This window comes from Lissotriton helveticus, chromosome 2_2 (assembly GCF_964261635.1).
Source record: "Lissotriton helveticus chromosome 2_2, aLisHel1.1, whole genome shotgun sequence".
Lineage (NCBI taxonomy): Eukaryota > Metazoa > Chordata > Amphibia > Caudata > Salamandridae > Lissotriton > Lissotriton helveticus.
The window spans coordinates 79,512,223-79,528,288 of record NC_136060.1 but is presented as its reverse complement, the minus strand read 5'-3'; the positions used below and the strand labels follow the sequence as shown (position 1 = coordinate 79,528,288).

General features: G+C 42.6%; 1 protein-coding gene across 2 annotated transcripts in view; it reads right to left on the bottom strand.

Moving 5' to 3' along the window:
- The window catches only part of MTMR7 (myotubularin related protein 7), a 243,050-nt gene that overhangs the window by 132,852 nt on the left and 94,132 nt on the right, over window positions 1–16,066 (bottom strand). For both annotated transcript variants that reach the window (XM_078678126.1, XM_078678127.1), the window contains exons 6-8: window positions 14,386–14,520; window positions 2,698–2,830; window positions 2,248–2,357 (exon numbers count right to left, since the gene is read on the bottom strand). In XM_078678126.1, the coding sequence (XP_078534252.1) occupies window positions 2,248–2,357; window positions 2,698–2,830; window positions 14,386–14,520 (378 nt within the window). The remainder of the gene's footprint in view (window positions 1–2,247; window positions 2,358–2,697; window positions 2,831–14,385; window positions 14,521–16,066) is intronic.

Genomic DNA, 16,066 nt, shown 5'->3' with positions numbered 1-16,066 from the left:
CGCCGATGATGAATCAGGCTGTTAGTGATTTGCCCAGAATCACAGGAGGTTTTGGCGTCGTTACCGAGACTCGAACCCAGATTCCCAGGTCCGAGGTCGAGCGCCCTAGCCGTTAGGCCAACTCCTCCCCCCTTGTTTATGTATGAAATTGAAATCTACACTTGCGTTCTTGTGTTTAAGAGATGACACTCTCACCATTTAAGAAGATTTATTTTGTGTCTGTTAAAATCAATTGTATAAACCCATTATTTTCATTGATGAAACGCATCACTGATTTAGTTCCAATAGTAGGGTGTATTTGAGCAGATAAGTGTTTGTGTAATTTCTTTGAGACAATTTCGTCCGCATCTGTGCTCCTCGTAGGTTGTGGTTTCCCATAGCTTCCATTTGTTGTAATTCGCACAGCCGCCAATTCCAATAACACTGTCACTGTCGGCCACTTTAGAGACCCACGAGCCTGCAACCCCTCATTACAGTGACATTAGTGAGAGTTCCACCATAAGCATATGCACGAGGAGGCGGTGGAACAGCACAGTGCTGCGGGCCCCTTCATGCAGCTTCTTCTGGAGTGCCAGCAGACTGCAGACAAGAGTCACTGCACGAACTCAGGTGCAGGTCATTAGCTGCAATCCCCGCCCCTAAAAACATTGTGTGCCAGTGCAAAGAATAAAGACTGAAAATGTTAACAACTACAAAAGGACAAGGACCGCCCGGAAACGTGAAGCGCACTTCAAGCAAGCAAAGGCTGAGTGAGCGGTCGCCCAACCAAACAGACTAGCAGCCTGAAGCCCAGTCTCTGCTCACATTCATGACTTCAACTGTTCCACCTCGAATGACTTTTTTGAGCCTACCTGGGAACTCAAACAGCACTAAAAAGAGTACATATGCGAGTCCAATTACCGACGCAGAGCTTCAGAGTGACATTTGGCATATGTTAAACACACCATCTCTCGCCCACGTCGCCCAAATGCACGACCTCAACATCATCTCCTACGCGGACGACACCCAGCTGATCCAAGGACCCCCTCATAGCTAATACCAACCTCCACGAAGGAATGAAAGCTGTCGCAGAGTGGACGAAGAACAGCAGACTGAAGCTAAACTCAGACAAGACTGAATCCTCATCCTCGGCTCCACCCCCTCAGCCAGGGACAACTCCTGGTGGCCGACCGCACTGGGAGCAGCTCCAACACCCACCGACCACACACGCAACCTAGGGTTCATCCTCAACTCTACTCTCTCCATGACAAAGCAGGTCAATGCTGTCTCGTCCTCCTGCTTCAACACCCTCTGCATGCTCTGCAAGATCTACAGGTGGATCACCACCGAAACAAGAAGAATGGTCACCCAGGCCCTCGTCAGCAGCAGGCTGGACTACGGAAACGCCCTCTACGAAGAGCATCGCCAAACTCCTGAAACGACTACAACGCATTCAAAACGCCTCTGCACACCCAATACTCGACATCCCTCGCCACAGCCACATCACACCCCACCAGAGAGACCTGCACTGGCTCCCCGCCAATAAGAGGATCACCTTCAAACTCCTCTCCCACGCACACAAGGCACTCCACGACACCGGACCAGCCTACCTCAACAGACGACCCAGCTTCTACACACCCAATCGCCAGCTCCGCCGACCTCGCCCTGGCCACAGTCCCTCCGCATCCGAAGAGCGACCTCTGGCGGTAGATTATTCTCCCACCTCGACGCCAAGACCTGGAACACCCTCCACATCCTCCTCCGGCAGACTTAGGACCTGCTAACCTTCAGAAGACTCCTCAGGATCTGGCTATTCGAGCAGTAGCAGCACCCCCATGATACACAATAAGCAATGTAGCTAGTAAACTACACAATTTGTTGGTGAACTATTAAATAAATATCATAATTTATAATCTCTTTTGTATTCGGGTACCATTCTCCTGTCGGGGAAGGTTACAGACAACCTAGAAACAGAAACCACCTGTACAATCACCAGGACCCAGGAAGTGAATATTGCTAAAATTCATCCAGCATCAGTGAATCAGTAGAGGTAATGCACCCAAACTACGTTACTTATAGTGAAAATTGATTAACAAAACTTGAATCCATCTTAGAACGAAATAAATCTGAGTGGTGGGGGATACAAGGGAGCGGGGGGGGGCTAGAATCTCGAGCTGCACGAGGTATACACCCTTAGCACTCCCTGATTTGACGATCACCATTCTGTTTTAATCCCACTATTGATTAGAAACCCCTAGAGATAAATACCTTTGCAATAAAGATGCCTGCATCCATAATGGCTTTGATGTGCTTCAGCCACCCTGAATTGTCCAGTCCCCACAGAAAGTCACCCATAGATGGCGATCTCAGCTCACACACTGCAAAACAAAGACATCCCTGTTATATGACAGCGGAACACAACTTGCTAGGATGAATGAAACAAGTGCCGTTATCAAATACTTAGAGACCTAGGAGAAGAAAAAACAGAATGAAACAGAAACTGAATGCTCGCCTCTGTTAAAAGTAGTACTATTGTTTTGTAAAGCCGCCACTAGAATTTAAGTATATAACTTAATCGTGAAACTAGAATTATTATTTGACGATACATACCAAGGCATGTATATGCTATATATATTCTGTTACGCAACAGCACAGCCCATGCTACTCGACGGACCATGCAGCACAACCTTATGTGGATTTTGAGCCGTAAACTTTTACCTTCTAACATCTTTTGCAGGCTGCTTCTCATGACGTGGATGTTTTCTATGCCAATGAACTGAAACTTGATGTTGGAGTAATTGTCCTCATTTTCATAGCCCTTTCCTGCAGCTCGGTTTGCCATCGCGTTGAGCTGTAGCAAAATAAATAGATCAGTCAATTCACACATCGCACAGCTAAACTGACTGGCCACAATAATATGTCTTTAACTCTTGGCTAACAATTAATGACTTTATTTTGATAATTTATTTAGCAAAAATGCAAAGCATGCCATAAATAAAGAATTGCTTACCACAGTTACGTGGGTTTCTTATATCGGCGCTACCAAGTTACACGCTACAACTTCACCAAAATAGCAGTGCACATACAGAATGCGGACATACAATATGTACCAGAGTATTTTAAAAAATAGATCATTCTAAAGTTAGTGTGAGACCTCACATTCATTCCACCAAAGTGAACAAATCCAAACAAATAATGATGTGCCATATGCTTCAAATCTGAAGGGATCTGCCTCGGGTGGCAGCACAATCCAAGTTAAACATTTCTGCGCTGAAGTCGAGATAGGATGCACCCAGAGGCAATCACAGAAAGTATCATCTCTTGTGGAAAGTCTGCACAAAGATAAGGCAACAGTAGCTAGGAAAAGTGTCCTTATAACATCAGCACTTATTGAAGTGGGAACTGTGGATTCAGCGGAACCTGGAGGATAAATTGGGACTGATATTGTTTCTTGAAATCTAATTTCAATTTCTGATATTGATGCAGATATTAATTGTGGAATTAATTGTGCTGTGGCCTTTCCTACACTTCATTATGATCAAAATGTTTTTCAGGTGTTTATTTTGGACTGTACAGGCCTCTTAAATAAGGTGAAAAATGCAGAATGGCTTGGCCTCAAAGGGCTATAATATTATGTGCCTTCAAGAAACCTGGACAGAGTGCACATTGATGGGTTTGTTTCAATTCATTGCCCCGCTGGGATTTCCTTGGGGGGTAATCATAAAGGTGGTTTGCTCACCTTAATAGCAACAACTTTAGGCAACAAGATGTGTGGCACATATTTGGTCTCACCGCATTTTCAATTTATTAACATTATATACGAATCCAACGTAACATTGGTCATTGTCAACTTCTACCACAACAATGTTGTCCCAGTCGATACAGATATAGGAGCAGGTCTCGAATACTCCCTCAGTAAACACTTATCAGATAGTAACACTGACGGGATTGTCTTATGAGGTGGGGATTTTAAGTGTAGACTTTGTCCACTATCCAAAATGTCAGTTTGTGTTCTGGTGGGAGAGGTTACTGAAGGGAAATATCACTTTGATCATAACACCTGTGTGGATGTTTTTAACTCAATTATCGGTCTTATCGATCTCACTTCTCCCTTTATTTGAAAATGGATCTTATTACACAACCGGCACAGGAGCAGGTCACATTCAGAGGTAGAGGCAAAGATAGTCTTATAGATTTGATTGCCCTATCAGAGCATTATAAACCGAAAGCAGTAGGATTCTCTATTTTGAAAATAAGTCCCAGCGACCATTTTTCTTTATCCTTAATTTGTAACATACCGGCTGAAAATTGCTGCCCAAAGCTCACTGTACACCCAATAATTTATCATACAAATTTGGGTTTTATGCGCATATGGGCTGTCAATCCTGATATTATATAAGAGAAAAAAATAGAGCCCACATTTTAGCTTGCTTAGTGTGTGACATAAATCCCAATAGCAAGCTGGAAGCTTTTGAAGGAATTACTCAAGCAATATACAAACAACTACAAGACGATAAAAATCCAAAAGCAAAAACACCATATAGATGGGTTAGTGGCGATTGCTCGCAGACTCATGGCAATCTCATTAGGACTTTGAAACAAAATCCAAGGGACAAGGAGCTGGTGAGCCTATGTAGATTAAATATAAGGAGGCACTCTTGTCCCGTAAGGCAACTATTAGACATGAGGCATGGAACAAATTACATGAAGCGACGGTTAGCAAGGACCCAAGCCTCTTTTCGGAAATAATGAACGCCTCCTATTTCCAAGATAGCCATAATAGTTGTATTGATTGCATTATTCCCCTGAATAGATGGGTGGATCACTTTTCTAGGGATATATGGGGCTCATAGGGAGCATATCCTCTCTAGCTCAATAACATAACCCGATGACAACCATATAGGGCAGAACACCTTTATTATGTTACCACCCGCTTGTTAGGAAGTGGAAAAAGCCTTAAAACAGACAATTAGGAAGAAAGCCTCTGGCCCAGATGAGGTCCTAGTCGATCTCTTTTTGGCAAATCAGGAGCTGTGGTTACCAGTGCTCACTAATATTTTTGGCTGTCTTGCCAATAGGGCCCACTAAAATCTTGGTCAAATGTGACCATACTACCTATTTTATAGGTTTACCATCGGTTTATTAAGTACAAGCAGTGATAAAATACAGGTCACAGCATGAAGTACCTATTTTTAAAAAGGGTGATAGGTCAAACCACAAATGTTATCGTCCGATCTCATTGATCGACTTTACATGCCAATTAAAGGGCAGGGTTTTTCTTCATCACCTCAAAGCTTTGGTATCTGATAGAGGGAAATTCTCATATATCTAATATAGTTTTAGGAGAGGCCTGGGCACTGTGGAGCAGTGTCTTAATCTTCACCTGGTTATATGCAAGGATACACTGGCAAAGAATGGTCCCTTCGATTTAGGATTTATGGATCCAACATCTGCGTTTGACTAGGTGTAGAGAGGGGAAACTCTGGCAATAATGCTGGATATGGATATTGATACTACTCTGGTCAACTTTCTAGCCCAAATGCATCAAGATGTGATGGGGAGAGTAAGATATGGGGCTGAAGGTGAATTAACTGCACCTATCAAATGAGGGGTGGGTAAGACAAGGATGCATCCTGGTCCTCATTCTGTTTTGTTTGTATATTAATGATTTGAAGACGTACCTTAGTCAGGGGGAGTGTTGATGTCCCAAGGGCTGGATCCAAAAGTGAGCCTGCCCTGCTTTATGAACATGATTGTGTTCTGCTATCTAGAACTGGCATTGGCCTGCAAATACTTTTAAACAGATTTAACAATTTTATGAGACTTGGGCTTAAAAACAAATACAGCTAAGTCACATGTAAGGGTGGCTGGACAATATCGCTCGTCTTTAAAGCATTGCTTTGTGGACAATGAAAAACTGCAATATGTGTCTACTTTCTCTATGTGTTCACTTTGACCAAAAAGGTTCCTGGCACCATCTTATAGAAGTAAAAAAAAGATGTTTTCATCAAACACTGGATGCCTTACACAGGTTTACAGAGAAATTGGGCTCTAAACCAGTTGATGCGCTTATTAACATCTATGTTGCGGGGCCCTTGTAATATTTCATCCTTGCAGACAATAGAAAACATCTTTCTTAGAAGGCTTATGGCAATTCCTCCTAATCTGCCAGCTATAGTATGCCATATGGAACTAGGAATGGTTCCTTTATCACATTGTATACAAATAGCCCCTGTTATGCTTTGGCGGTCTATTTGCATAAAAAAGGAACCCAAACTCAGCCAAGAAATAATACAAGATTGTTTAGGCCTTGAACATATGCAAATACCTTGGGTTAGCTATGTTCAAAAGCAGCTTGAACTAATGAGGAGATTAGATGTTTTCTCAAAACCACTACTTAGTGCAGCCCTCCCAAAAACTCAGTTAAAACAAGACCTCCTAAACCCATTAAGGGAGCAAGGGAATTGTAGGGAGTGGGGCAAGAAGAGAGTGGCGGAATATTTACCCCTGGTCACTACTGAAAGAGTTGAACCTTACCTTTTGTTCCTGTATAGTCACTCTAAAAGGTTTTATCTTGTTATATTTAGGTTTAACATCACACATTTCGATTCCTTTTTAGGTCTCGCCTACGCAGCTTGCATGCGCTGCATAGGCAAAAATACCTTTAGCAATCGCTTCGGCAAAAGTGCACACGTTCCGTTGCCTTCAATGGCAACGCGCGCACGTTTGGTGATTCACTTGCGGGAGCGTGCGGCGCCATACGGTAGCAATTATCACTCCACTTTAACTTTTGCTTTCACTTTTGCCGACGCTGGTTTATAATGGCAGCATGATTATACTTAAACACTGCTTGTTGACATTTATGTCTGCATTGCCTATTTGTCTGAAGAAGATAATAGTCTGCCAGGAGAGCTGCCAGGGTATCCAGAGAGGATTTGTATATTAATCAGGTTTCTGTTAACAGTAAGATATCCATTATGTGTGCTAAGTTGTCCTTTATTTCAACGCCAAGAGGACAACCTTTAATGTGCTGAATAGTATTTGTGTATGCAACGCATGGAAACACTAGCCTGCGTCTCTATCTGCAAGTGTTGGCGCATTAGAGCCAGACCTATTGGCTTTATCAATGCTTGTTTTACACTGTTTTATCTTCAGGCGGGTAAATTGTACTTTTTGTTGAAAATGTGACAGTGTTTCTTTTCATTTGCCAAGACATAGCCACTTCAAACACATCTTTTTAATCTTGCGCAATTCGGCTCGAGTGCACGCGGACTTCAAATATGTAGTTTGTAATGTTCGTTCCAGACTGGTGTATATAACGCAGCTCTTTCATTCTGCCCACTGTCAAAACCCCCGACTTCCTGTTATATGGAAACTCTATTGCACTATTGTATTAGTATGCAGCGACATACTGACGTTTCAAAACCTGTCTCACATGATAAGCAAGCACTTATTTTGTGCGTTGTCAGCAATCAGCTATCGTCAAAAAGTCAGCTGGCCGACCTTGCAGAGGCTATTGATGGAGCAAGATGGCATCCATCTTGAATCTTCATGGGTTTTATCACCTCTCAGGGACAGGTGCAATGAAGTTTCATTACTCTGGTAAATTAAACAGCTATTGATTAGGGAAGGTCACCCCAGTGAACTGAGCAGAATGCCGGATCTAAAAATGTTATCTCTTGTTGCCCTAATGTATGCTTGCATAAATGAGGCCTTTTTACACTTAGGTAAAAAACATAAACAGATTTTCAATATTGGAATGTTATTTTTTTCGTAACAAAGAAAGTACGATTTTAATCATTGGCACTGAACAGATCTAAAATGAAAAATGCAAATTATCCATCTCTGGTAGGCCCCTTTTTTAATCAAAGTGCCAAGTTGTACATACAAGAGCAACATTTGCTCATTTCATAGATAAAGTTTGCAGTGACTTTGTCAGAAGTAATTTTTATCTGGGGTTGTGACACATGATATTGTGCCTTTGTTAACACCAGGGTCTTTTTTTAAAAAGTAGTAATTATCCGAACCGGACTTTGGTGTATTGAGAAAGGCAGACTGTGCGTTTTGAAGCTCTCTCCAAACATGCTAAGATTTTTTGGGGAATGCAGTGCACTTTGCCTTTTTTTAAAAATGTGCATAGATCATTGTGCTGATTTAAACAATGAAGAGTTTAAAAACACTGGCGGTGCCCATCGCTCTAGGAACTCCTCTTTCTTTTCGGCATCCTTTAATGACTATGCAAGGTAAGCCGGGGGTCGGAGTTGTAGTCAATATGGAAACTCACTCGGCACTCTGCAAACAATTGCAAGGTAGACATCTAGGCTTCCCTTGGCAGACTTGGTTAGCTAATGACTAAGCAGTGACGGTGGCACTAGAAGACTGACACAGTGCGTTCCTTTCAGCCCTAGAACAATCCTGTTTTACTCTATATTACATCAACAAATCTTTCAAACTGCATTAACTACTTTAATTTTTGCACGCACCAATGTTGTCTTTTTTCAACTAAGTTCTTTCCTGCGCCCTTCCTAAAGTGCTCCACGACCTTCAGAAGCCTTGCAGACTCCTAACAGCACAGCCTACCCATCAGAGGTGAAGGTGTACAGTAGAGCACTGCTTCACGCTGCCTCAGTGGGAATACACAAATATCAGATGTATTTGGTTCTTAGAAAATGAGGCTAGTATAGGCAGGTTAATTTAAACTGTATGTTTGTTGTGTCAAAAATTACCTCCAGTAATATTTGATTGATGTATTTTGGGGCAATACATTTAGTTACAAAGCTGTTCGTACTTACAGAATTAATAACACCTTGTAAGAATCAGAAATGTGAAATGAGCATCTATCAAGTGCTAATAGGAATTGAACTTAGGATAGGCATGCTAATCAATATTTTGTTTTCAGAATCTGAGTGAATTAAGTCTGCTTCTGCAGCCATATGAATGAATTGACTCTGGAAATGATACATTTTTCAGATAAATGAACCAGTTATTGGCCCTACCTTAGAAAGACAAGCATTGGCATAGCCAATAGGTCTCACCTTTGAGACCTTATAAGTGTTTAGCCATGCAACAGTTGATGTTGTTGCACCAAGGATATTATGCTGCATAACTAAATACTTATAAGGTCCCAAAAGCGCGACCTACTGGCTATGCCAATGCTTGTTAGATCCATGTCCATGTGATTGCAACTCAGTTCAGAATATGTTACACTTTTTCCTCTTTTGTCAGCTTTTTTCCAAACCACAGAAAGACTTTATTATTCTATTATTACGGGTACTAAATATTAGAAAATGTAGGCCAGCGCTTCATTATCTCCAGCTGCTTAATACTGAATATATAAATGTATAGCTACTGCTGTGAGAATATGGAAGATCGTAGGTAGATGATTATATTGTTTGGCTATTGGCTATTCTTTGAGGAGGTTTTAACATTCTATTGACTTTTTATCTTTTACTCTGCACGGATTGACCCAGACAGTTTACAACTGCAATTTGTACAAATTCAACCCTGTATATTTTTCGAGAAGTATTTATATGCGAAGATTGTATTTAATGGCTAAAATTACTTGAATTTATTATCAATGTCGGCTTTTAAATGTGCTCTGTTTTATTACTGCACAATTTGAATAATGAACTTGACTAATTGATTGTGTTTAAGTTACTGACAGTGGCTGTTCGTCCGTTGGGGCGTTGCCCCCCTGATATTTCAGCCCCCGTGTCCCCAGTTAAATTCAAGTAAAAGTCCTAAACGTTTTAGAACGTTAGGCATTTCTGCTGCTGGCCGGTTTCGGTATCAGGCATGAGGAGGCAGGTCCCTTAAGAATCCTCCAGTGCGGGCCTGAGGGGGTGGAGCATATTACTGTCAGACAGGACACACTGTCAGAGTCAGAGGGGCCCAAATGCGCATGTCGGGTAAGGATGGCGGCCTCTCTCCGGCCAGCCCGACATGCTCACTAGAATCTTCCCCCTGCAGTATACTGGACCTCGGGGTGACTCATTGCCGCAGTCCCCGGGCTCAGTAATGAGCATTGCAGTCCCCTGCCACAGCCAATTAAGGCGCTGCTGTGACAGCAGAGCCAGCGTCTGGATTGGCTGCAGCCTGGTATGCTTGATGCTGGGCGGTGGCAGCAGCAGCATGCACTGGAGGCAGGGCTTCTCCTTCTTGCCCTTCTTGTGCCTGCTGGATCTGTGCAGGAGCCCAGAACCAGAGTGCACTTGCTGAGCTGGTGCGGATGTGCGGCAGAGGAGCAGTACGCCACCTATTTCTTCCATGGGGACATTCTGATTGTGACTGACTGACTGAAATATTTGTAGAGCGCACGAATGCCGCGGCGTCTTGGCGCTAACAGATACAGATGAAAGGGAGGCAGAGGAGCTATCACCTTCTCTCCTTCCCAGCAAAGGATCCCTGCAGGCAGCAGCACCAGTACTGGGCAGCACCATGTTAGGGCTGGGCTCCGACTCCTGGCGAAAGTGATAGAAAACCCTCTACCTGACCAGGGAGGACTCTCAGAACTGGGTGCACTGCTGTTGGCCGCTGCATACCTTCTTCAAGAGGTGTTGTTGGCCACAGGTAAGAGGTGGGCGCATGGGCACTGGGTAGTGGTAGGGTGGGAAAAAAGGTGGGCTGTGGTGTGAGAGCGTGAAAGGCAGACCGTCCTTTCAGCAAACCCACCGTTCTTACAGGCCTGGGCTGTGTTTTTACTAACGTGTGTGGGGCCTGCGCTCTTTAATGTGGAGGATTTGTGCTTTCGTGATGCCCGGGTATTGTTTTAGGAAAGGATCACGGTACTGCCTCTGAATACACGCTTTAATCTACCATCTAATACACACCGTAACCTCCGCTACAAATCTAAAAAAAAAAAGGACTTTGTTTGCAGTTCCATTTTAAACTCTTTCAAACATTTCACGATTTGTGTACTGTTCCGTCAGTGGCAGTGCTGTGAAATTTGTTGTTACCAGCGTGGTAGATTTTAACTTGAGAAAAGTATACTCTGCTTTCTTGTGAAATGCAAAGTCTCCTAATGACCTTGATTTTAGTTACAATAATTTTAATGGCCAGCTTCTGAAACTGTTTAGGATTAAAATGTCATCTGTCATGGATTTTCTGTGACTGCTGGAAACCAAGGGCTGCAGTTAGTGAAAAAACGTCAAGATCTGCAGGGCATGTTACATGTAGTGTTTTGATAAAGGGAAGGAAAGGGTTATGACAACCGTGCCAGATTTCTAAAATAAGCACAACCACTTACTATGGGCTAGTAAGCACCCAAGCAATAAAATTATATGTTTCACTATTACGGTCAATGAGTGAGAGGAGTTGTAGCTGGTTAGTCATTTTTTTACAGCATTAAATGTCGCCTCACCACTTTGAAATGTCACCAGCCGCCACTTGTTACTGATGAGTTTTTTTATTTAGGCGTAAGTCATTTTATGATTATAATAGGGTAAGGGAGATTAATCAGTTGATGATTTTTCAATGAATGTTTTTATGCAGTGTATTATTTTATGGTTTTTATTAAACGAATAAAGATCGATTGACGGACTGATCCTTGGGGTATGCCGCAGATGATCTTCTTGGGTTCAGAGGTGAACAGTGGGAGACAGATTCTTTGGGTTCTGCCGATGAGGTAAGAGGCGATCCATTTGAGGCTGTGTCTCTGCATTCGGATGTGATGGAGTCTGTTGATCAACATGTGTTGGGAGATAGTGTTGAAGATAGCTGATAGGTCTAGGAGGATGAGGGGTGTCGTTTCGCTGTAGTCCAGGAGGGCTCAGATATTGCAGGTGGCTGCAATCAGGCCTATCTCAGTGTTTTGGTTGGCTCGTAATCTGGAATATGAGTGGTCCAGGAGGTTGTTGTGTTCCAGGTGTTCATTGAGTTGCTGTCTGATTGCCTTCTCCAGAATCTTCGCTGGAAAGGGGAGCAGAGAGATGGGTAAGTAGTTCTTAGGTTCTGCTGGGTCAGCAGATGGCTTCTTAAGGAGGGGCCTTACTTCTGTGTGTTGCAAGTCCTCCAGGAATGAGAAATAGGTGATAAAGGTGTTCTGGACTTTCTTGAGCTCCCCGGCAATCGTCTTGCTCCCGAGGTTGAAGACGTGGTGGGGCAGGGGTCCATGGGCTCTCCAGAGTGCACGGAGTACATGATGGTGATTATGGCTTGTGTTGCAAAAGGGTCCCTGTGGGTGAGCAGGTGTTCGGGTTTGGTGCTCATGCGTGGGAGCAGGCTGATGCTGTAGGTGGCTCGAGGGTTCAAAGCTTTTGCAGATGACGGAGTACTCGTTATGGAAGAAGTCCGCCAGGGTGTCACACAATTCTTGGGAGGGGTGATGATGTTTTGGCGGCTGCAGGATTAGAGAACTCCTTCACAATGGTGAAGAGCTCCTTGATGTGTTCTGTGCTGGCTTCTATGCGGTCTGAGAGTGCGTTCTTCTTTGTTTTTTTCAGTAGCTGTGATACTGGTGAGTGCTGTCATAAAGACAGTAATGTCTCCTGTTTGTTTGCTGGGGTGCTATTTCCTTACAAGTTGTTGGCAGTTGCGTTTGGTGGATATAATTTCCGCTGTGAACCAGATGGCAATTTTGGTGCGTCCTTTGGATTCGGCTGGTTTGGCGGAGGCGACAGTCTGCACATTCTGAGATCCACTGGGAGAAATTAATTTCATTCTTCTATGTTGTCTCCGATATGCAAACTTTAACGGGACGAGACAATATCAGAATATTGTTGTTAAAGGATTAAAGAGGCATTCTAATATTTTTTCTTAGCACATCTTTCCAGCGCCTTTTCTTCCTCAACTAGAATGGATAAATACACAACATTGGATCTTTGATTTTACTGATGGGACTACAGCAGATTGTGGCAGTAAAGGTTCAGCTTTTGGATGCAATATTTAGCATCGAGTGTTTTGGACAATCCATGAGAAGAATGCAAGTGTTTTAGTGTGGAAAGTGATCTCTTCTGAATTGTTCCAAAGCTAAATTGGATTTTGGTAAGGCTTATATGGTAAGCCTGGAAAACAAAACAGGCCTAAAGCTGCAGAATTAAAGGGTGGAACCAAATCAAGTGTTTGGATTGCTCTTAGGGAGACTGTGAAAAAATGTTTGGCTGCATATGGCTGCTCCATAGGACGCACTATTCATCTCTTATCAACCTTAACTTTCTTAGATGAAGTCCTTCTTAGTACATAGGCATATTCCACGGTCTACTGGGTCTATCTAGAATAGGATCTAGAATTGGTTTCATATATCTTTAGTCTCTACCAAAATTGTGAGTCTTTGATAACTAGCATTGAATTAGAAAAAGGGGCCTTAAAACATAACTTTCTATCTAAACAGACAAGGTAGAATCAGACTTTATTGTCAAAAATCTCTTTTTCAGCTCATAATTAATTGAATCTCCTGTTGTCAACACTGGAAAGGAGAGAAGCTAGAGCAATGTCCACAGATCACCAATGTTCCCTGTATTATAAACACAAACAACACTATAAACTTAAGGGCTGTACATTGGTCAAATAACTGGCTGAGAATAAAGGGGGTGTATAAAATTGAGTTGAGCATTCCTTCCAGGACTTAACAACAATTCCTTAGACGAAAAAGAAAAGAAATCTAAAGGCTCCTACTCTATTCCTGATAGAGGCCCTCCCTTTTTGTCATCTCTTCCTCTCTTTTGTTCTCCATGTTTTGTTTTTATGGAAGCCATACAGAGAATTAGAAACTTTGGGCCAGTTGTATTATTTGCTGGTTGCGACCAGTAGATTATTTTCAAAATCGACTTATATACTAATAGGTTAGTTCTTAAAATTCAATTGGTTGCAATCCGACCTACGTCATGAATATTAACGGGGTAGCTCACCGATTGAGACCATCTCAGATTGGAGGCGGTCAAAGGGATGGTGGCTTGCTGAGGGCCAGCAGACCTCTGTGTTTCGAACTTTCAATAATGTACACTTTAAAAAAATGCGGCCTGTTTTCGTTAAAATAAATAGGGCTGGATTTAAAAAAGAAAGTTTATCTTTTTTTGCTTGTTTGAGATTTTGCAGTGGTCCCATGGAGCACCGTCCACTGTCCTTTTCAGTGCCAAGCAACAGTGTTCATTCTCACTGCAATATAGGAGGGCTGGAATGAGAAGACTAAAGAAACAACATTAACTTACAGACTAAACCTTTAACATAAATGTATAAGACATGAAAAGTACTGCACCAATTTCCCAGGTGAATCTACCACATGAAATAGTATTCAATGTTTTTCCATACACCTTTCATCATTACTTTGAACATAGGAGCATCTGCTTGTTCATCATCCATGTCTAAATGTGAAATACTATTTCAAATAATAAAGAACATCCAGCGGTAGCATATCAAATGTTTGATGAGGCCCTCAAGGTTTACAGCTTATTCATACATTTTGTTGCTTACTTTAGGTCGTGTATCAACAACATAAACGAAGTCACTTCCTGGATTGGCCTTTCGAATAGCCTCAAGCATCTGTTCGTCTTCAAGACATCGAGCGCTGAAGCCAGATAGGGGTTGGCTACTCCTGCAGATTGAGGCCTACACAAACAAACCAAAGTTATGACATAGCAAAGAATGCATGTAGTACCCAATGCCGTGCAAAACAAGAAATGCTATGAAAAACTATGCTTTGAGATAAATAACAATAAAATAAGCTACATGCACCAAAGGAGTTACAGAAACATCTCCCACAGCCGGAGATGTTGTATGCTCCAGTCTCCCTTTTCAGTCACTAAATTTCCAAGGCAATGCTCACATGTGGAGAAGATGGTGGGCTTTGCAAGTCCCTTTAATATGCAATGGTCTTGCTGGCAGTCAGTGCTAGGGGCATTTACCAGCAGCCAATTAAGGCCAGTGGCTAGGAACCAAAACCATGAGACGCAAATGGGCAAGAAGTTACAGCCCCGAGGGTGGATGCCTACATAACTGTCTTTACTGGCACTAGAGTTAGGGCCGAGAACCTGGTCAAGATTCCTCCTGTGGCGCCTAACAGCAGCGCTGTATCCATCCACCTACCCCTCAGTAACTAAGGTTACAACATTCAGTTCAGGAATGCATTACATACACTTTCGCTGTCTTAGCAGTGGCCAAGATTAATTCACGCATTCCATTCATCACTTGTTGTATACTTAAGAAAGGCATTCATTCAGCAGACAGGCTAATCCAAATAAGCAGAATGTATGACCACACATTGCCTACACTAAAAGACCTCTAAAAGCTTCCTCTGGAAGCCAGACTAAAATTCAAGCTGGCATGCATCACTTTTAAGGCCCCATACAATCAATATTCAGAATACTGCCATACATCTCAAAATCTCAGGTGGCAACAAAAACCTGATAAGCTAAGGCTGGAAACCACAAACTTAAATCTCTTAAAGCTAGCTAACAACCTTTCATCGGAGCAGACCCTACGTTCTGGATCTCGCTACCACTTGATCCGAGATGCTCAAAAGACCTCCTCCAATTCCACAAATCAGATCACTGGATGACATGAAGCAACCTAAAACTGAAGGAGTCAGAAACTGAAATTCTCGCCGAACTGGAAAACATATGACTCTGATGATCCATGCCCAGAACCATAAAAATCCAAGGAGGTAAAAAACCTTAGAAGCACCATGGATTCCAAGCTGTCAATAAATAGTTAAGATAGCCAAACCAAGCTTCCTGATCAAGGAAACGCTCCAAGAATCTTCCTGCACCTAGGATTCCCCTACAAAGTCCAAACGATAATCTCTCTTGTGCCATCAAAACTTGATTGCACTAATGGTGTACAGCACAGATCACCTTTATAAATGAGAAGATTAGAGTATTCAGAACTCTGTTAGACTACTCCTACATGTAAAGCCCACAAGTGCATATCTCCACTGCCTTTGGGACCCCACATTGGTTACCAGTTGCTAGAATATCCACATTCAAGCTAATTTGTATCACCGACTAAGTAATAAATGGCAAAGGATCACTTATCATCAGGAAGAAAATCACAACATAAGACAAAAAATGAATCTCCACTCTAGACTGGCACCCGCCTCAAAATCGCAGCATACAAGACAAAAAACATGAGTGGAACAGCTTTCTCTGTCCAAGCA